Source organism: Daucus carota, chromosome 9, assembly GCF_001625215.2.
Source record: "Daucus carota subsp. sativus chromosome 9, DH1 v3.0, whole genome shotgun sequence".
In the NCBI taxonomy this organism is placed as follows: domain Eukaryota; kingdom Viridiplantae; phylum Streptophyta; class Magnoliopsida; order Apiales; family Apiaceae; genus Daucus; species Daucus carota.
In genome coordinates, this window is record NC_030389.2 from 28,363,951 (window position 1) to 28,385,582 (window position 21,632).

General features: G+C 38.5%; 2 protein-coding genes and 2 non-coding genes across 4 annotated transcripts; 3 read left to right on the forward strand and 1 right to left on the reverse strand.

The window, feature by feature from the left end:
- Nucleotides 1-4,538: 4,538 nt before the first annotated feature.
- LOC135149812 (small nucleolar RNA R71) lies at nt 4,539-4,645 on the forward strand. Its single transcript, XR_010288027.1, has one exon. It is a non-coding gene; the product is annotated as a small nucleolar RNA R71 (small nucleolar RNA).
- Nucleotides 4,646-7,906: 3,261 nt separating this feature from the next.
- LOC135149870 (small nucleolar RNA R71) lies at nt 7,907-8,013 on the forward strand. The gene has a single exon (XR_010288075.1). It is a non-coding gene; the product is annotated as a small nucleolar RNA R71 (small nucleolar RNA).
- An 8,056-nt stretch (nt 8,014-16,069) lies between these two features.
- LOC135149563 (uncharacterized) lies at nt 16,070-18,286 on the reverse strand. Its single transcript, XM_064085304.1, has 2 exons — nt 18,077-18,286; nt 16,070-17,329 (listed from the first exon to the last, which is right to left on the reverse strand). The coding sequence occupies exons 1-2, from the start codon at nt 18,284-18,286 to the stop codon at nt 16,070-16,072; spliced, it is 1,470 nt and encodes a 489-aa protein (XP_063941374.1).
- Nucleotides 18,287-20,173: 1,887 nt separating this feature from the next.
- LOC108204117 (AT-hook motif nuclear-localized protein 23-like) lies at nt 20,174-20,662 on the forward strand. The gene has a single exon (XM_017373418.2). The coding sequence runs from the start codon at nt 20,174-20,176 to the stop codon at nt 20,660-20,662; it is 489 nt and encodes a 162-aa protein (XP_017228907.1).
- Nucleotides 20,663-21,632: the final 970 nt, after the last annotated feature.

Sequence of the window (21,632 nt, forward strand, 5' to 3'; positions counted from 1 at the left end):
CCAATTGTCCTACCACAAAAGATTTTTTTATCAACCGCTGATCATGCAATCTTTTCACCTTCTCTTTGTAGAGTTTGTTATTTTCATAAGCACGGAGGCGGAACTCCTCCAACTCATTGAGTTGAATCATGCGTTTCTCTCCAGCTAACTGTAAGTCGAAATTCAACTTCTTTAGTGCCCAATAAGCTTTATGTTCCAATTCTACTGGTAAGTGACAAGCTTTCCCAAACACTAGCTGAAATGGAGAAGTACCCAACGGTGTTTTGTAAGCTGTTCGATAAGCCCAAGCAGCCTCGTCTAATCGCAAGGACCAGTCTTTCCTAGAAGGGTTAACTACCTTCTCTAATATGCGTTTGATCTCTCTGTTAGACACTTCAGCTTGACCATTCGTTTGGGGATGATAAGCAGTAGCAACACGGTGATTGATATTATACCTCGTCATCAAGGTTGTGAATTTCCGATTGCAGAAATGCGAGCCTTCATCACTGATAATGACTCTAGGGACTCCGAAACGGGTAAAGATTTGTTTTTGTAGAAATTGCAAGACCACCTTAGCATCATTTGTAGGTAAGGCTTTCACCTCCACCCATTTAGACACGTAATCAACTGCTAATAGAATATACTGGTTGTTGCAAGACGAAACGAACGGTCCCATAAAGTCAATACCCCAAACATCAAATATTTCGACTTCCAAAAGCATTTTAAGAGGCATTTCATTCCTCCTAGAAATATTACCTGTACGTTGACATCGATCGCAACCCAACACAAATTGATGAGAATCTTTAAACAGAGTTGGCCAGTAAAAACCTGCTTGAAGTACCCTCTTTGCTGTCTTCTCTCCGCTATAATGGCCCCCATAACCAGTGGAATGGCACTCGCGCAAAACTCCCTCAACTTCATTATTAGGAATACACCGTCTGAGAATCTGATCGACTCCTTGTTTAAACAGGAAGGGTTCATCCCAAATATACCATTTCACATCGTGAAGGAATTTCTTGCGTTGAGCATAAGAGAATTCTGGAGGAATGACCTTACTCACCAGATAATTTACAATGTCGGCAAATCATGGCTCTTCGGCCTCAACTCCAAACAACTGTTCATCTGGGAAGAATTCATTGATTAGAGTGTTGTCGGTAGTTTGTTTGCTATGATCTTCTAGTCGGGATAAATGATCCGCTACCTGATTTTCCGTGCCCTTCCGATCTTTAATTTCTACATCAAACTCTTGGAGTAATAGAACCCAACGAATTAGCCTTGGTTTGGAATCCTTCTTTGAAATGAGATACCGAATGGCTGCATGATCAGTGTATACCACTACCTTTGTTCCAAGAAGATAAGACCTGAACTTCTCAAAGCTAAAGACAATAGCTAGAAGTTCTTTTTCAGTAGTAGTGTAGTTCAATTGTGCATCATTTAATGTTTTGCTGGCATAATAGATAACATGAAACACATTACTTATACGCTGGCCCAGTACAGCTCCTACAGCATAATCACTGGCATCACACATTAATTTGAATGGTTTACTCCAATCAGGTGCAGTGATGATAGGTGCTGATGTCAACTTCTTTTTCAAAATTTCAAATGCTTCCAAGCACTCCTCATCAAATTTGAATGGAATGTCTTTCTCTAACAGATTGCAAAGGGGTTTGGAAATTTTTGAGAAGTCCTTGATAAACCTCCGATAGAAACCTGCATGACCAAGGAAACTTCGGATGCCCTTAACCGAGAGTGGTGGAGGGAGATTTTTAATTGTTTCCACTTTCGCTTTATCAACTTCCAGTCCCTTGGCAGATACTTTATGTCCCAAAATGATTCCTTCTTGCACCATGAAATGGCATTTTTCCCAATTGAGAATCAGATTAGTTTCCACACAGCGCTTAAGAACCATTCTCAGATTCGTGAGGCATTCGTCATAAGATGTTCCAAATACAGAAAAATCGTCCATGAATACCTCCACATTGATGCCGATCATCTCTGAGAATATTGCCATCATGCACCTTTGAAAAGTGGCTGGTGCACCGCATAAGCCAAAAGGTACTCTTCGGAATGCAAATGTACCATAAGGGCATGTAAAGGTTGTCTTTTCTTGATCCTCCGGAGAAATAGCAATCTGATTATAGCCAGAATACCCATCCAACAGGCAATAGAATTCATGACCAGCCAACCTGTCAAGCATCTGATCAATAAAAGGCAGAGGGAAGTGATCCTTCCTTGTAGCTTTATTTAGCTTTCTGTAGTCCATGCAAATCCTCCAACCAGTGACAGTTCTAGTTGAGATGAGTTCCCCTTTTTCGTTGGCTACTACTGTCATGCCTCCTTTCTTAGGCACACATTGTACTGGACTCACCCATGAGCTATCTGAAATTGGATATATGATACCTGCATCGAGCCATTTAAGAATCTCTTTCTTTACAACTTCCTTCATGATAGGATTTAACCTTCTCTGTTGTTCTACTGAAGGTTTGCTTCCTTCTTCAATGAGAATTTTGTGTTGACAAAAGGATGGACTGATTCCTTTGATATCAGCTATAGTCCACCCAATTGCTGTTTTGAATTCCCTTAGCACCCTCAAAAGTTTTTCCTCTTCCTCACCTGACAAGTTAGCTGCAATAATAACAGGAAGAGTAGAACATTCACCAAGAAAAGCATACCTCAAGTGATCCGGTAGCGGTTTAAGTTCAAGTTTAGGTGCTTCGATCACTGATGGTTGTAGTGGTTTATGATCTTCCTTTTGTTCCTCCAAGCCAAGAGATTCGACAGGTGGTTCAAAATTCCTTCGCCAAGGTGATGAGTTAAGATGATGGATTTCTTCCAATTCTTCTTCACTGTCCAATTCCTCATCATTGGTAAGGATTGCTTCCAATACATCATTCTGTAAAACCCGCTGGCTATTAGCTTCTGCCGTAGTATCAAGTACATCCATACTGAAACAAGATTCCTCATTAGTTGGTAATTTCATTGCATTGAATACGTTGAACGTGACCGTCTGATCTTGTATTCTCATTGTAAGTTCCCCTTTTTGGACATCGATCAACGTTTGCCCGGTGGCTAAAAAGGGTCTACCCAAGATGATAGGAATTCTTTTGTCTTCTTCAAAATCAAGAATCACGAAGTCGGCTGGAAATATTAATTTATCAACCTTGACCAGCACATCTTCAATTATACCCCTCGGATATGTGATCGAACGATCAGCCAGCTGTAAAGACATGTTTGTCGGCTTGAGCTCTGGCAGGCCAAGTTGTGTGAAGATCGATAGAGGCATCAGATTGATGCTAGCTCCCAAGTCGCACAGACACTTATCAAAAGAGAACTTCCCAATAGTGCAAGGGATAGTAAAGCTTCCCGGGTCTTTAAGCTTAGGTGGTAATTTTTGTTGAAGCACAGCACTACATTCCTCCGTTAAAGCTATTGTCTCTAACTCCTCGAGCTTTATTTTTTTTGAAAGAATACCCTTCATGAATTTGGCATAGCTAGGCATTTGCTCGAGCGCTTCTGCAAACGGAATGTTGATGTGAAGCTTTTTGAAAACTTCAAGGAATTTACCAAATTGCTTATCCAGCTGCTGTTTTTTTAACCTCCTAGGAAACGGAGGTGGTGGATATAATGGCTTTGATACCGGAGCAGCTGCAGGGATAGCCCTGTCCATTTCAACAGTAGGTTTTATGCCAATTGTATTCGAAGGAAGTTCTGCTGTAATTTCTTGCGATTCATCATCCTGATCTTGTACTAATGTTGAGGTTGGCCCTGATGTAGTTTTTCCAGATCTCAGCGTAATGGATTGGACTTGCTCTTTATGGTCCCTCTTACCTGGTACCTCTGTATCACTAGGGAGATTCCCCTGTGGTCTGCTTAATAAAGCATTAGCTAACTGACCGACTTGTGTCTCCAAGGCTTTTAAAGTTACTGCCTGACTCTTGTACATGAGTCTTAGCTCTTCCATGTCAGACCTTTCGTTAGCTGATTGCCCATGATTCTGAAATCCCGGAGGGTGATATGGCTGTTTAGGTGCATACTGTTGTGAAGTTCCAGCCTGACTATACTGTTTAGGTCCCTGTTGAAATCCTTGTTGAGGTTGATTATAACCCTGATTATTACTCCAGCTGAAATTAGGATGATTTCGGTTGTTAGGATGGTAAGTAGCTGGAGCAGGCTGTTGACCTCTTTGAAAGTTGCTCACAAATTGTACTGATTCGCTAGAAATGGCACACTGATCAGTAGAGTGAGTACCCGCGCATAATTCGCAAATTGAGATTGGATGTTGAATTCCTTGGTTAGCCAGAGAATCGACTTTCATCGTGAGAGCCTTAAGTTGAGCAGCAATAGCTGTAGACGTGTTAAGATCAAGAACTCCGGCTACCTTCCCTTGAGTAAGTCTTTGAGTAGGGTTCTGATATTCATTAGCAGCCATCATTTCAATAAGATCATAAGCTTCTTCATAACTTTTAGCCCATAGCGCTCCTCCAGAAGCAGCAGCAAGCATAGGTCTGGATTGAGGTCCAAGACCATTATAGAAACTGTTTATTTGCATCCAATCCGGCATTCCATGATGGGGACACTTCCTTAGCATCTCCTTATATCGCTCCCAGGCTTCACAGAATGTTTCTCCTGATTGTTGAGAGAATTGAGATAGAGCACTTCGTAGTGCAGCAGTCTTTGCCATGGGGAAGAATTTAGTGAGAAATTTCTGAGCTAGATCTTCCCATGTAGTAATCGAACCAGATGGTAAAGAATGTAACCATCCCTTAGCCTTATCTCTCAGTGAAAATGGGAAAAGCCTTAGCTTCACAGCATCATCAGAGACTTCATTAAATTTGAAAGTGTCACAGATCTCTATAAAATTACGTATATGCATATTAGGGTCTTCAGTAGGAGAACCCCCATACTGTACCGAGTTCTGGACCATTTGAATAGTTCCTGGTTTGATTTCAAAGGCTTTCGCTGCGATTGCAGGCCTGACAATGCTTGACTGGATATCATCGATCTTTGGCATAGAGAAATCCTTCAATGCCTTACTGTCTGGTTGTGCTTCAGGTTCTGTCATTGTTTCAGAATCAGAAGAAGAAGAAGATGAATCAATTGCTTCCTTACGAGCTCTAGAACGTGTTAGCATAAACGCGACCCAAGTACCTGAAATAAAGAAAAGAAGAAAAGTGAGAAGAGAATAGAATCCTAGTCAGTGAATTTTAATGCACACTGATGCCAAGTACATAAACTAATTAATTAACACCGAGTCCCCGGCAGCGGCGCCAAAAACTTGTTCGCAAAAATCTACACGCAAGCGCACGTGATCACAAGTAATATATTAAGTTCGTTCCCACAGAGACTGGTGAATTAAGAATACGCACCTATGCAACAATGTATGAGTAATTTCACTGCTAAGACAATTAACCAGGATGTGTTCTTTTATACTAATAACTAAATTTACTAATCAAAATCAGAATAGGAAAACACATGGGATTCTAACTTCATTATCGAATTCATCTAGAATTGAAATTACTGATTAACATGCGACTGTTGATCCTAATCAGACAACACGAAAGTAATACATGCCAACTCTCGTTGCACACATATCACACCAATCAAAATCCGCAATTAAGACAGAAATCTCATGGACACCAACAAAGCTCAGACCCTATATCTCTATAGCGGTAGTGTAAGCAGAGAGGTTTAATAACAGGTCGTCTATCGTGATTACACAGGGTGATAAAAATAGTTCAAGTCTATCACAAATTATGCTTCTTTCACATAATCCTATGTTTACATGGCATAGTTCTAAATTCAATCATCCACTCTCGCTTCAGAAAGAATTAACAAACAACTTAGAAGTTAGCTACGCTTCTAAGAAGAATAAGCACGGCGCATGCAAAGAAATCAACGTACGTCACAAAATCAAGTAATTAATATTCTTTACTAAACTACATCGATAAATCCATTAGAATCCCATGAAGGCGGTTAGTTCATAATCGAACTAATCGACATCATGGGTTCTAATGAAAACATGATAAATAAACTACAAGAATTAAACGGAATAAAAGTACTTGAATTAATAATAAAGAACACAACGTTACAGATTTGATGTTCACGATCTCGCTCGAAACTGTCACTTCCTCGCGAAGAACGATCCAATACAAACTGATAATGTGCTTGATTACAAGAGAGAAAACTGATAAAACTATAATCCGATATTCTATGATAAAAACTACTTGGAGGCTAGGGTTTTTCACATGAGAAATTAAAATACATTGACCAAGTCAACCGGGCCTCGACCGCTGCTAAAATCCATCAGAAAAGCTTCAAAAATCGGCCCGGGACACTTCTGCTGGGCGCGGCCGCGCTAAACTAGCGCAGGCGCGCTAGTGGGGACAGTAACTAGCGCGGGCGCACTAAGCTTTAGCGCGGGCGCGCTACTGTCTGCCACTGGCAGCCCGTTTCTTCGTTTTTTAGCTCGTTCTCGCGTGCATGCCCTTCCTCGCTCTAGTACCACTTCCGTAGGTGATCACGGTTGCATTTAGCACATGCAACAAGCCCTTTAAACCCCTAGATAGCTCTAGTGGACGAGTGTGTTCTCGTGAGGGTTTGTAGAAGATGTACCCACAAAATCCCAAGTTATGATGAATCCACAATTCTCTATTCTTGCAAATAATGCACCAAAAACAACCTAAAATGATAGAAAATCACTTCATCACCTCAACTCGTGACCTGCACAGAAAAACACTAAAAACACATCAAAAGACACTAATCACTTAAGTACAACCAACCAATTTAAGTGGACATGAAGGCCTATAAGTGTGTATAAATACCACTTATCAATTTGTAGTTTCTTGAAAACCTTTAGAAATTTAGCGAATTGTTTGTCGAGCTTATGCTTCTGAAGTCTCTTCGGAAAGGGGGCGGTGGATATACTTGCTTGACCCCAATATCAGCTTTCGGACTAGACTTCTCGGCTGATTCCTTGCTTGCTTCCTCGTTGATTTCATTCTTATCAGCATCAATAATAGTTTTTCCACTATTAGACTTAGGTGAGAGTACGGGTGTTTCAACCTGTGGATCACTCTCCTCTTTGCCTTGCTCTGTTGCTGAGTCTTTATCCTTCGTAACCTTTCTGGATCTCAAAGTGACTGTCTGCACCTGTTCTTTCACTTCCCTCTTACCCAGATTTGCTTCGGTATCACTAGGAAGAGTTCCTTGTGGTCGGTTTATCAACGCGTTAGCAATCTGCCCAATCTGGTTCTCCAAAGTCTTGATTGACACCACTTGGCTTTTAATCATTAATTTCATCTCTTCCCATTCAGATCTTTCATTGGAAGACTGTCCAGCCACCCCATGATTTTGTTGTTGGAATCCAGGTGGATGGAATTGCTGTTTCGGTGCAAACTGTTGTTGAAAACTAGAAGGGTTGAAAGGTCTAGCTCCTTGCTGCTGAAACTGTTGCTGCTGTTGTGGCATGAAGTTCTGATTGTTGCTCCAACTGAAATTCAGATGATTCCGACTATTGAGATGATAAGTGGCAGGAGCTGGCTATTGAGGCCTCTGGAAGTTGCTCACAAACTGAGCGGATTCACTAGATATAGCACACTGATTAGAAGAATGTGCACCAGCACAAAGTTCGTAAACTGAAGGTGGCTGCTGATTTCCCAAATTTGCCAAAGAATCCACCTTCATAGTAAGAGCCTTAAGCTGAGTAGTCAAAGCTGTAGTAGCATCAACATCTAGAATTCCTGCTGCTTTGCCCTGATGAAGACGCTGAGTAGGATTCTGATATTCATTCGCAGCCATCATCTCGATCAACTCATAAGCCTCATCATAGCTCTTAGCCCATAGAGCTCCACCTGATGCTGCATCGAGCATTGGCCTCGATTGAGGACCCAAGCCATTATAGAAGCAATTAATAACCATCCAATCAGGCATCCCATGATGTGGGCACTTTCGAAGCATCTCCTTGTAGCGTTCCCACGCTTCACATAAAGTTTCACCAGACAGCTGAGAAAATTGAGTGATAGCATTCCTGATTGCAGCTGTTTTGGCCATAGGGAAGAACTTAGTAAGAAATTTCTGAGCCAAATCCTCCCATGTCTTAATAGATCCTGCAGGAAGAGAATGCAACCATCCCTTAGCTTTATCCCTCAGAGAAAATGGGAATAGCCTCAATTTGATGGCCTCGTCAGTAACACCGTTGAACTTGAAAGTGTCGCAGATCTCAATGAAATCCCGAATATGCATATTACACTACGCGAAAACAGGACATAACCGACCGAGAGAATCGTTCGGTTATGAACAATATCGGTCGGTTATAAGCCTAAAACCGACCGATATGGCTGGTCGGTTAAACCCTGGTCGGTTACGTGAATTGGTCGGGTTTAAACCTTAAAACCGACCAAGTAAGTGGTCGGTTATGTGCTGTTTTGTTCCCAGAAAAGTGGCCCCACTTGATGCCACCTGTCACCACGTGGCAACAGGTGTCACACCACGTCAGAAGCGACTGGTAAAACCGACCGACTGAAGTGGTCAGTTATGTGCCTTTTTATCTGAGTTGACTTTGACACAAAACCGACCGCAGTCAACCTTCTCCCACGGTCGGTTATGTGCGGTCGGTTATGAGTCGGTCGGGTTTGTGGCAGAAGGCCACCCTGATTCACATAACCGACCGACTCCTGATGAAGACGGTCGGTTTTCTGGGTTTTATGTAATGAGCGCGGTCGGTTATAGTTGAATGCGGTCGGTTTTCTGGCTTCAATATGGTAAAAAGTGGTCGGTTTTGGGACCATTCGGTCGGTTTTGCTGGGTGAATTTTTAAAAAAATTGCAGCAGAATCTGCAGTTTCCAATCAATTCCCTGTACCAAAACCATACCAACCAAACAATCAAACCAAGCATCCTAAACAACCAAACATCACAAAATACCAACAACAAAATTAAACAAAACAATTCTAATTAAACCAAATCCAAACATTCTAATTACAAATCCAAATCCAAACAATTCAAAATCCAAACATACTAATTACAAATCCAAATCCAAACATTCAAACAATTCAAAACCCAAACATTCACAATCCAAATCCAACCACTGTCTTAATATATACCATCCGTTAAAATTAAAATATAAATTACACTAATCGGTCAATGAAACATCGGATGATTCACCACCGTCGTCGCCACCATCTTCGCCACCGCCTTCACCACCGCCTTCCCCACCGGCTTCGCCTTCACCCTCATCATCCGTGTTTTCATCCGTCTCCTCGTCCACATCCGTGTAATCTTTCTCTCCCTCTTGCGCAGTTGCCTACAAAAACATGTCAAACAATTAGAAATCCATTCATTTTTACATATCAACCAAAAACAAAAAACAAAGCATTAAGTCATAAGTGTATTACCATTTTAGCACGAGCATCCATTTTTTGGAGGACATCCTCGAGCAATGTCCCTACAATGTGCACAACCTCGCCGCCAAGAAGGTTATTCCATTCCGCCCTCCGAGCCGGGTCAGCGGCTGGATCGGACGCCTCGAGGGCTGTGCGTGCAAAGGTTGTTATCTCCTCATCCGATAGGCGACGAGCAAATTGCAGAGGATTGGCACGGGTTTCATTGAGCACATTGTGGACAATCGGGAGGAAGATGGAATCGGGAACCACTGGATTTTGTGTTGGAGCGGATGAGGATAAGCCGGCGCCGCCATGGGTGGAAGCCCTATAGCGCGTGGCTAGTGTTGGGATCAAATCACTAGCTCGAGCTTTGGGGAACCCCACAACATAATTCTTTTTTGGCCTCTCGCCTTGGGGAACCTCCATTGCTTCCATCCACCAATCCCAAGGCTCATCCCGCTCCCCCGTTTGAGTAACCTCCACCGGCATACGATCAAGAATCGAGGCATATCGTTCCTACACATTTATCACAATTAATTAAACAATTAATGATATAAACAATTAATTAAAGTGCTAAAATTAGAAAATTACCACAATGCGCATAGCGGCGGGGGTAGTATATATTCGGCTCTCGGGAGTGGAGCCGATCCTAGTGTGGCATTCATCCCACACCTCAAGCTTTGTCGGACTTTTAGACAATTTATTTTTCATGTTCTTGAATTATACCACAAAATAACTTATATTAGCATTTGCATTATCATATTATATATTATATAATTATAAGGTAAAAACAAAATGTGTGTGTGTGTGTTTGCATATTAAAAATAGTACTACCTCGCGCACACGGACACGGTTGAAGGAGCGAGCACCCGCGCTATGCAACCTTTCCACGCGTTGCCAATTAGCAGCTCCAACTTCCGACCTATGCAAATGGCCTTCATCCGTGTCCCAATACTTGAGAAGATCTTTCCAAAAAATGATATTCCAATATTCCGGTTTCAAAGCCAACTTCGAAACCCCTTCCTCCCTTGACTTCCTCTCGATCCTCCTCTTCAATTCATTCATGGTCCTTTTGATTGTGACCTTTATGTGATCTTCAATGATAGCTTTGGCTTGTGAACGACTTTGACCTTTCAATTGCCTATAATATTTCTACGTAATATCAACAAGTACAAGGATTAAAAATGAATAATCAAACCAATTACCAACAAAATCAATAACATATTATGTAAACAAAAATGTACTTACGAGAAACTCCTCAACCCTTAGACCGAGCCACTTTGGGTAAGCCGCGTCTATGTCACTAAACGTGTATTTACCCAAAGGCCATCTTGCCCGAATAATCGCAAGCAAAGTCTTTTTTGCCTCATTATCTTCAATACTATATAAGAACATTATAAATATTAACTCGTGAACAAATTATTAATAACTAACGCACACTACATATATTTAACACTAAAAATCATTACAAATCACTACAAAACACAACATATAAAACAATATACTTACTGTCCATCGGAGATATTGATCCGTCGAGGTCTTGTTGGTATCTTAGCTCCAAAAATGCCGCATGAATGTGACCGTGGCATCCTCACTCTTCTCACCGGTTCCTCCTCCGCCTCCGCCTCCGCCTCCCTTGTGTTATGCTCCGATTCGGTTTCCGAATCCGTTGGCTCGTCACGCAACCCCGTCTTTCCCTTTCCTTTTCCCTTGCCTTTTCCCTTCGCCTTCTTTTTGTTTGTACTACTACCGACACTCTTTCCCTTGCCTTTGTCGGTGTCCTTGTCCGTTGCTTTCCTTTTCCTTGCCATGATATATATCGTCAATGAAATCATGACGACTATCATCACCCAACCAAAGAGCCCCTACAATACAAATACACAATTAGAACACAAACTATACAAATTACAAACTATACAAACACATACATTATACAAAGACAAATTACACAAAAACAAATTACAAATTACACAAACTATACAAACACACACATTATACAAAGGCAAATTACACAAATTATACAAACACAAACATTATACAAATTACACAAACTATATAAACACTTACAAATACAAACACACATTATACAAATTACAGAAACTATATAAACACATACAAATACAAACACACATTATACAAATTATACAAATTACACAAACTATACAAAGACATTATACATAAACTATATATACAAAGACATTATACATAAACACACACATTATACATAACCGACGAACACACATTATACAAATTGGAGGCCAAAATTTATACAAATTGAGAAATTAATAAAAATTCACCCCACATATAACCGACCAACAAATTGCACATAACCGACGAACAAATTGCATGCAAAATTTCCCAATACACGTATATACACACACTTACATACAAACACACACATACACAATTATATTAACATATACGTATATGCAGATTCACCCATACACATATACACATACATATGCAGATTCACCAACATATACACATATATATATATACACACATAAACGAAATTAAAAAATAGAGAAAATGGAGAATATACATTGGAATCGCCACTAAAAGTTGGGGGTTTCTTCCTCCGAGCATAATAAGCACTGGGTCTCCTTTGTGAACCACCATAGTGAGCCCCCATCACCATTGGAACCACCATAAGCAAGAGAGTTGGAATCGAGATCACTGGGGGTTGGATTGCAGAGAGTAGGAGTAAGAGAGCATAGTGAATTGAGAGTTGAAGAGCCATTGTAGAGTAAGAGAGCACTGAAATCGCCATTGCGGAAGGTTGGGAGAGAAGAGAGTTGGGAGAAAATAGAGTTGGGAGAGAAAAGGGAGATAGAAAGAAAAAGAAACGGCTGTTTTTTTTATATATACAGAGCACAAAACCGACCGCAGCAGCGGTCGGTTATGTCTTCGTCCCCAGTGAAACGACGTCGTTTCACTGTGGCGCGGTTTTTAATTTTTCACGAAATATTTAGGTGCAAAAAAATCGGTCGGTTTTAGTAAGGGTCGGTCAGTTTTATTAAACCCTAAATTTAGGGTTTTATTTAATTAAATAAAAACCATAGCTTTTAATATTAAAAATATTAAGATAAAATTATATATTAATAGCTAGTATTATTTAATAATAATTTAATTTCAAATTAAAAATAATAATACTATATTAGCTATTAGTAACTCTATAATTAAAAATAATATTACTATATTCATAAATTCTATAATTATTCATATTTAAGGTAATATAATATTTTAATTTTAATATATATCATATATACTTCGATTAAGAAATATACATAAGGATTAATCGTATTTCAAAAATCGAATCATTGGCCGACCTTGCAGTGGATTAATTAGGGATTACTCAGTTAAATCGGGGATTTTTAATTAGAACACTGCTTATGAACATCTATAAGTTATAAGAATATACATGCAATGATCAGAATACTCTTAAATTCTTGGCACGTCAAGTTAGAAAACAAAAGTTAAAATAATATATATTAAAAAGGAGCCAATAATATAAAGACACGAGATACTGACTAGTACTGAGTCAGTCTACGTTCTGCTTTGAATATCGTCAAAGGAGACGGGATGAACGACTTTTACAGTCACGGTGAGGAAAGGAGGAAACAAGAGTTAGGTTTCACACCTTCCTCTCCGGACACTTCACTTGTAACCATCCGTGTATGTAAGACTCAAGAGATAGCTATGACTGTATATATATTTATATTCTGAATATATTTTATATAAATATTACATTTAAATATTATATATATACATATTTATATAATATATATATTTGTTTATATTATCATAATTTATATATATATATATATAATAAATAATATATTAGCTTTGACTGAGTTTTACTTAAAACCGACCGAAGTCAAAGGTGTGTCAACGGTCGGTTTTGTCTGAACACGGTCGGTTTTATAAGCAGACGGTCGGTTTTTTGGAAAAAAGTGGTCGGTTTTACATGAATGCGGTCGGTTTTCTGGTAAACTTATATTATTATAATTTTTATATATATAACAAATAATATAGATATGCTTTGACTGATTTTTAGGTAAAACCGACCGAGGTCAAATCCTGCCACGGTCGGTTATATGTGGTCGGTTATGACTCGGTCAGGCTTGTACCAGTACGCCATATTGATATTTGAAACCGACCGAATCATAACCGACCGCCCTTAGATGAGTACGGTCGGTTTTGTTGAAGAAGGTGGTCGGTTTTAAGTGCTTTCGGTCGGTTTTCTGGTAGTTTTATGATCAAAACCGGTCGGTTATGTGTACTATCGGTCGGTTTTCTGGGCAAAAAAGGAAAAAAAAAAACATAATTCGTTTGCAGTTTCAGTTGCCAAATCCTGTACCAACATCAAATAGCAATACATAACCAAATTACTAAGCAGCCTAAACAACATTGTTTATCATTACACCATCGTATATGATTACACAATTATAAATCATTACACAAATTTAAACATCATTGATAGTCATCAAAACCGTCATCATCTTCATCATCATCTTCATTATCATCATCATTATCTTCATTATCATCTTCCTCTTCTTCATTGTGTTCAACATCATCATCATCATCTTGATTTTCATCATCTCGCAATTCGTCTTCTTCATCATCATCATCTTGATTTTCACGCCGAATAAATGGTATTTGTCCATATTGTGCAAAATCAACAAATAGTGAAAATGAGCTAGCGGCATTAGATCTATCTTCTTGAAAAGCGTCCTCTATATCGTTTTGCACAATAATTGATTCATCAATCGGACGACTTTTAGATTTGACCACCGTATATATTTTGCTTCGTGGATCCAATACGCTAGGAGCGTAATATACTTGAGAGGCTTGACTAGCTAAAATAAAAACTTCGTTAGATCTCAATCTTGAAGTTATATCAACCGTCACCACTCGATTCTTATCGATCCTCACACCATTTCCGAGACTATCAAACCATATACATTTGAACAAATATACGTGATTGCATCCTTAATAAATAAGCCTCATAATTTCTATTAGTTGACCATAATAATCAAGATTATTTTCATGCAAAGTTCCCTTAACTACAACACTGGAACCGGATGCGGATGATGTTGAAAATTTATATCCATTAACTTGACAAGTTTCAAAAGTCATGACCTTTAATGCCGGTCCTTCTAGCAAGTCCATGAAACGAGGTCCGTCTATCTAGTCTTTCTCAACCTTTTTCTTAAACCAATCTTTGAATCGAGTTTTCACAATACGATCTAATTGTTGAGGCGTTGTCTGAGGACGTTGTCTCATAACTCGATCTTGGTACCTCCTACAATAATGCATAAATGTCAATAACTTTAATTTATCATAAAATGTATTGACAAAAAATTATCGTAAATTGTATTTACCATACCTTAGATAAGGTTGGACTTCAGGAGAGTTTAGAAGAACATATTCATCAGCTAATGATTGCTCATCATCATTCAAATATCGACTTCGTTCTTTTCCAAGAGATTCACATGGATATTTAAAAACTTCTAATTTGTCGGTCTTTTGTACATCAAACAAAACTTCGTTACGACTTAATTTATTGTGAATCGAGTCGGATGCAAAGTAAAAAGCACAAATATTGACAATCTCCTCCTCCATATATCGTTCGGCAATGGAACCCTCAACTCTTGCTTTATTGCCGACCTTTTGTTTTAGTTTCCCCAATAAACGCTCAATTGGATACATCCAATGCCAGTAAGCAGGTCCAGCAAGTCTAATTTCTTCCGCCAAATGCACAACCAAGTGTTCCATCGAATCAAACCAACTTTGAGGAAAAATTGTTTCCAACAAACACAATGCCTTCACAACTGATTTTTCCATTATTTCCAAATCGGTTTTTGTAACCGTTGATGAGCACAAATCTTGAAAAAAATTTGCAATTGCCGTGATGGCATCCGCAATAGGCGCCGGTAAAAGCTCACGAATTGCAAGAGGCAATAATTTTTGAAGAAATATATGACAATCATGCGATTTGAATCCATAAAATGTACACTCCTCAACATTACAACAACGAGATATATTTGAGGAATAACCGTCTGGAAGTTTCAGTGAACTAATCCATTCACACAAAAGTTTACGTTGTTTTCTTGTAATGGAAAAAGGTGCTTTGGGTGACTTGCCATTTTCATCGATCCACAAATGAGGTAACACACCAAAGTGCTTGCAATCCGCTCTTGCTTTTTTGTGATCCTTTGACTTTTTCGCATTCACAATAGTAAAAAATAGGTTCTCAAAAACATTTTTTTCCGTATGCATGATATCAATTGAATATCGTAAACTATGTGAAGACCAATAAGGGAGTTCATAAAAAATTGGAACATGAGTCCAATGATGCTCTTCCCCATATCCGATACTCCTCGCCTTTGTATTAGTCTTTCCGGGTGGTGGAAAAACTAAACCATCAAGCAACTCCTTTACACCCTCCCCGGACAAACGACCACGAAACAATCTTCTTTCCGCATTATCAAACAAATTACTTTTCCGACGTAGTGGATCATTTGGTTCAAGGAATATTCGGTTCGTGCCATAGAAACTACATTTACGACAATGTTTTAATTGAAACCCTTGCACACTTCCAAGACACACTTGACATCCTAATTTTCCTTTACCCGACCATCCACTTATCATACTCATAGAGGGATAATCACTAATTGTCCACATAAGAGCCGCTCTCATTGTAAAATTTTATTTCGAAGATTGATCATATGTTTCAATTCCTGTATTCCACAATATCTTCAATTCATCAATGAGAGGCCTTAGACAAACGTTAATATCTTTGCCAATGCTATTCGGACCCGGCACTATATCGGTCATAAACATATAGGGTTTTTTCATACACATTGATGGCGGAAGATTGTAGACAACTACTACTATGGGCCACACACTATATGTTTTTTTCCCGGTAGGGCCAAATGGGTTGAAACCGTCGGTTGCAAGGCCAAGCCTTATATTACGAATTTCTTGAGCAAATGATGGATATCGACGATCAAAATTTTTCCACTCTTCTCCGTCCGCGGGATGACTAATTTCTCCATCTTTGACATCTCGATTCTTGTACCATCTCATATGGTCGGATGTATGTTTTGACATATACAAGCGTTGTAGTCGAGGAATCAAAGGAAAATGTCTCAATATTTTTTTTGGTATTTTTTTACCATCTTTCCTCAAAACATCCCGATAACGATCTTTACCACATATATCACACACAACTTTATCCTTGTCATCTCCATAAAATAACATACAATCATTCTCACATAAATCAATCTTTTGATATTCAACCCTCAGACCCTTCATTATCTTCTTCATTTCATAATAAGTTTGGGGCAACGTGTGTTTTTTTGGTAATACATCCGCAAAAAGTGTAAGCAAACTATCAAAAGCCTTATTACTACAATGTGAGATATTCTTGAATTCTAACAATTTTGTGGTAAAGCTTAATCTTGTATACTTCGTATTACCGGGATAAATAGGTGCTCCATTTTCAACAATCACCTCATACAATTTTCTTGCACTATCATTTGGAACTTCTTCTACATTCCTAGTTCCCGTATCCAAGTTGTTATAAAATTCAGAATTTTCACCGGCAAAATCATGTAGCATCGCATTCAAATCTACCGGTTGTTCTACCCTCGTAGGTTCCCGAACACAATAATGATTATGCGATGTTCGACTACGTTCTCTTCCTCTTTCTTCACCATGTGATGTCCAAACGGTATAACCCTCAAGCATCCCCTTAGCAAGTAAATGGAATCTAACATCATCGTTACTTAACCAATTCAAATTCCTACAACGTTTACAAGGACACTTCATTGTACCATCTTCTCCCATTCCATTTTCACTTGCAAATTTTAAAAATGTTTCTACACCATTCCTATATTCCGGAGTTAACGAAATTTTATCACTTTGCACTTGATTACTAATCCAACTTCGATCCAAGTTTGTCATCTACACACACATTTAACACACATTTAACACACATTTAACACACACATACATTTAACACACACATGCATTTAATAACACATACATTCAATACATACATGTAATAACACATACATTTAACAAATAATTTCACATGAATTTCATACATTCAATACAAGCATTCAATGTAATAACACACACATTTAATATAACAAACACATTTAACACACCCACCACACACACATTTAATGCAAAGAAATGAAAATCACTTACTTGAAATGTTTGCAAGCAATAATTTTTTCCCACTTTAGCTCCTTTCTTCTCCTTTGATTTTTATTTCAAGTGAATGTGAGCTCACTACTAGCTAAAAAGTGATATAAAAGTTGCAGGTTAAAATCGACCGACCAATCGGTCGGTTTTAGTACCAAACAAAAAAAACGCCGTCGTTTTAAAGGGCTGACGCACAGATATTTTTATTTAAACTAATTTTTAATTATTTTTCCGCGAAAAACAAAACCGACCATGCCTAACGGTCGGTTATAATGGTGCCATGTCATACATATAACCGACCGTTGTGGACGGTCGGTTTTATTTGTAGCCACGTCGACAAGAGCATCGTCGTTTTGTGATTTCAACGAATTAAAACCGATCACACGACCATCGGTCAGTTTTAAATGCTACGGTCGGTTTTGTGCGGTCGGTTTTGATCTGTTTTCTTGTAGTGTTAGGATCCTCTGTCGGAGAACACCCAAACTGCACTGAGTTCTGTACCATCTGAATAGTGCTCGGTTTGATCTCAAAAGTGTTGGCCTCGATCGCTGGCCTGACAATGCTCAACGGAATATCATTGATTTTAGGCTCAGAGAAAGCCTTAAGAGCCTTAGTATCATTCGCAACTGGTGGTCGATCACCCATTGTAGTGCTCACTATCGTTTCTGCTTTTGCCAATGCTTCTTTACGGGCCTGAGAACGTGTTCGCATACACGTCGCTCAAGTACTTGAAACACACACAAACGAAATAAAAGTGAGAAAAGAATCCAAGTCACTGAACTTTAACGACCACTGATGACAAGCACATAAACTAAAATATAACACCGAGTCCCCGGCAGCGGCGCCAAAAACTTGTTCGCACAAAATCACGCAAGCGTACGTGGTCACAAGTAGTATAGATACAAATTCAGTTCGTTCCCACAGAGACTGGTGTATTCAGAAATATGCACTTATGCACCAATGTATGATTATTATCCAATGCTCAGACAATTAACAAGTTGGTTGGTTTTTATCTAAATTAACTAATAGAATCGAATTACTGAACTATGAATATTAAACTAAGTGATTAAACTGGATTACTTATGAGAATAAAACATGGGATTCTAACTTCATTATATACTCCATTCAGAGTTATGCCTTATCGATATGTGATGGTTGATAACTAATCAGATAACACGAAACTGATACACGCTAACTGTCGTTATACGTGCACCATACTGCTACACATCCACAATTAAGATAGAAGGTAAATAGACACCAATTATGCTTAGACCCTATATGTCTATAGAATTTGAAAACATAATGGTTGATGAACAAGTTATCTATCAGGATTACATAGGGCGATGCAAGATGGTTAAAATCACACCACTAATCATGTATATCGAATACATAATCCTATGTTCGCATGGCAAGTTCTAAATCAATATATCCACTGTCGCTTCAATAAAGATTAACAAACAATCTAAGATGTTAGCTACGCATCCAAGAAGAATAAGCACAACCAATACAAAGAAATCAACATTCATCACACAAATAATTAAGTCTAATCAACTACTGAAATCCATATATAAATCCGCTAGAATCTCACGATAATGATTAGTTCATAATCGAACTTCTCATCATCATGGGAATAAGAGTAAACATGGTATGGAATAGGAAAAACAAACTCAAAGTACTAGAATAAGTGTTAAGAAACAAATCCGAAACGACCATCCAAAGTTACGCCTACTTCGAAGAATTACAAAAGTAAAAAGTATGAAATTCGATCTTGATCTTCTCCATAGCCGTCACGTGCTCCTTAGAATGTTTCTAGGTTATGTTTTAAGTCCCCCAAGCCTTCGTTTAACTTCCCCAGTGAACGGGCCTTCAAACGGATCAGAAACGGGCAAAACGGGCTTAAATTCGCGCCCAGATTGTGGGGCGGGTGCGCCACAGCGGGGCGGGTGCCCCTACTCAGCAGCCCGCTTCTTTGTCCATAACTTTTGACTACCGCATCCAATTGCTTCGCCGTTTTTTTCAATGAAAGCTATGATTCTCTTCTTCGTCCTCCTCCCAAGAAACATACACATCACAACACTAAAATATATCAAAAACATTAAAAGCTTGAGGCCAGATCATCGATTTAAGCCGAAACGAAGACTTCCAGGTGGATATAAAATCCACTTATCACATGCTTCAATCCTAAACTATATATATATCAACTCTATTCTATGACATTTTAACAAAAATGGGCATAAAGTCAAAATCACATGTTCAAAATCTCAACTCAATACACCGCCAGATTTTGCATATAATCAAAATCTGTTATATTCAATAAAAATTCATAAATTGTTTATGAATTCACATATATATCTCTTCTATCAGTGAGTAGAAAGATTATATGCATGAAAAATATATGCAAAAGATTCTCCCTAGCTATAAATTCCATGAACAGAGCTGTATTATTCAATAATAGTAAAATCTCATATACCTTATTATCTTTTTAAACTCATATAAACAATAAAAATCACAAATTACAACTCATATATGCTATCAGCTGAGAGGCTATATACTTATCTCTTTCATTCTTTAGTTCACAGCAATAACATTTTCGCAGTGATGAGTAATTCAAACCAAAATGGTTTAACAAGCCCAATATCTACAGCTCCAGGGAGGCATGGAGGAGCTCCTCAATATTCATTCAATTCAGATGGGTCTTTAATGACCAACTGTGAGCCAGTGAATGGCATCAACAAACCAGTCATTCTTGAAATCCCTAGTGGATTTGATGTCATAAGTTGTGTGGTGCAATTTGCACTGCATTTCGGGCTTGCTGTAACTGTGCTTACTGGCCAGGGACTCATTTCTGAGGTTGATATTGCGTATCCACTCAATGCAATCCCTCCCCCATGCGTTTCTACAAGCTTCCAGATAATTTCGTTTTCTGGGGCTTACAGTTGTTTAAATGCTGCTTCTGGAAACATTATTAGTTGTTTCCATGTTCAATTTGCAGATGCTGCAGGTAATGTTATGGGAGGACAGATTCTCTCTCAGATGAAAGCAGCAAGTGTTGTTACTCTTGTTCTTGCCGTTTCTACACAAGTCTGATGTTTTAATTCTTATCTCTTTAGTGTTGTTTTGCAGTGCAAGAGATCCACTAGCCATGTACTCTGATAAACTATTCAGTTCAAATAAATCATTTTCAAATATTTATTCCTTATGTTTTTCCTAATATGCACTTTTGGTTAGGGGTAGGACTTTATTTTTGCTATGTATTAGTTTATTTAATTTGGTATGCACACAGAAAATACATTTGGAAATCAATTATAAGTTACATAAATATCAATGAAATAAAATAAGAGAATAAGGATCAAGATATATCCGGGGTGGCTTTCTTGAAAATGACTTGGAATTATAAAAATTTGTGCAAATTACAATACTAAACAAACTTTAACTCAGTTTGTTGATTCTTGTATATAGACACACCAATATTTTTTGTCCCTGCAATGAAATTAAAGGAGAGGAGGGGAAATTAGGGAATAGAGCAATGATGAAGACATGAGAAATCAGTTGTTCTGAGAGTATCTTAGGCCAACTCCAACCATATATCCAAATTTGGATTGATCCAAATTTAGGGTGAGATCCAAATCCTATTCCAACCATCACTACAGGTAAAGCGGTCTTTTTCGACCGTCCAATTCTGGTCGAAAATGACTAATTTCGATCGGTCGAAATTAGTCATTTTCGACCGCCGAAATTGCGGTCGAAGTTCTTTTGGTATGTATTCTTCACGTTCTTCACCCTGCTATACTACACTCTTTTCGGAATGATGACTATCGTGGTTATCAATCCCAATGCGGACATTATTGCAATCATTGTTGCTGCAATATTTTTTGCATTATAAAATGTTTTTTCAGAATTATTATCATCCTTCATCCAGTAAGTTCTTTGATACTCTTCATCATGTATATACACACTCTAGAGAAGCGTGAAAATGTAAGTAATGATTAAGCAAGCCGTTTTTCTATTTAATTTGTAACCGCAGAAAATGGCGTTATGCAGTGGAAATGATGTTCAT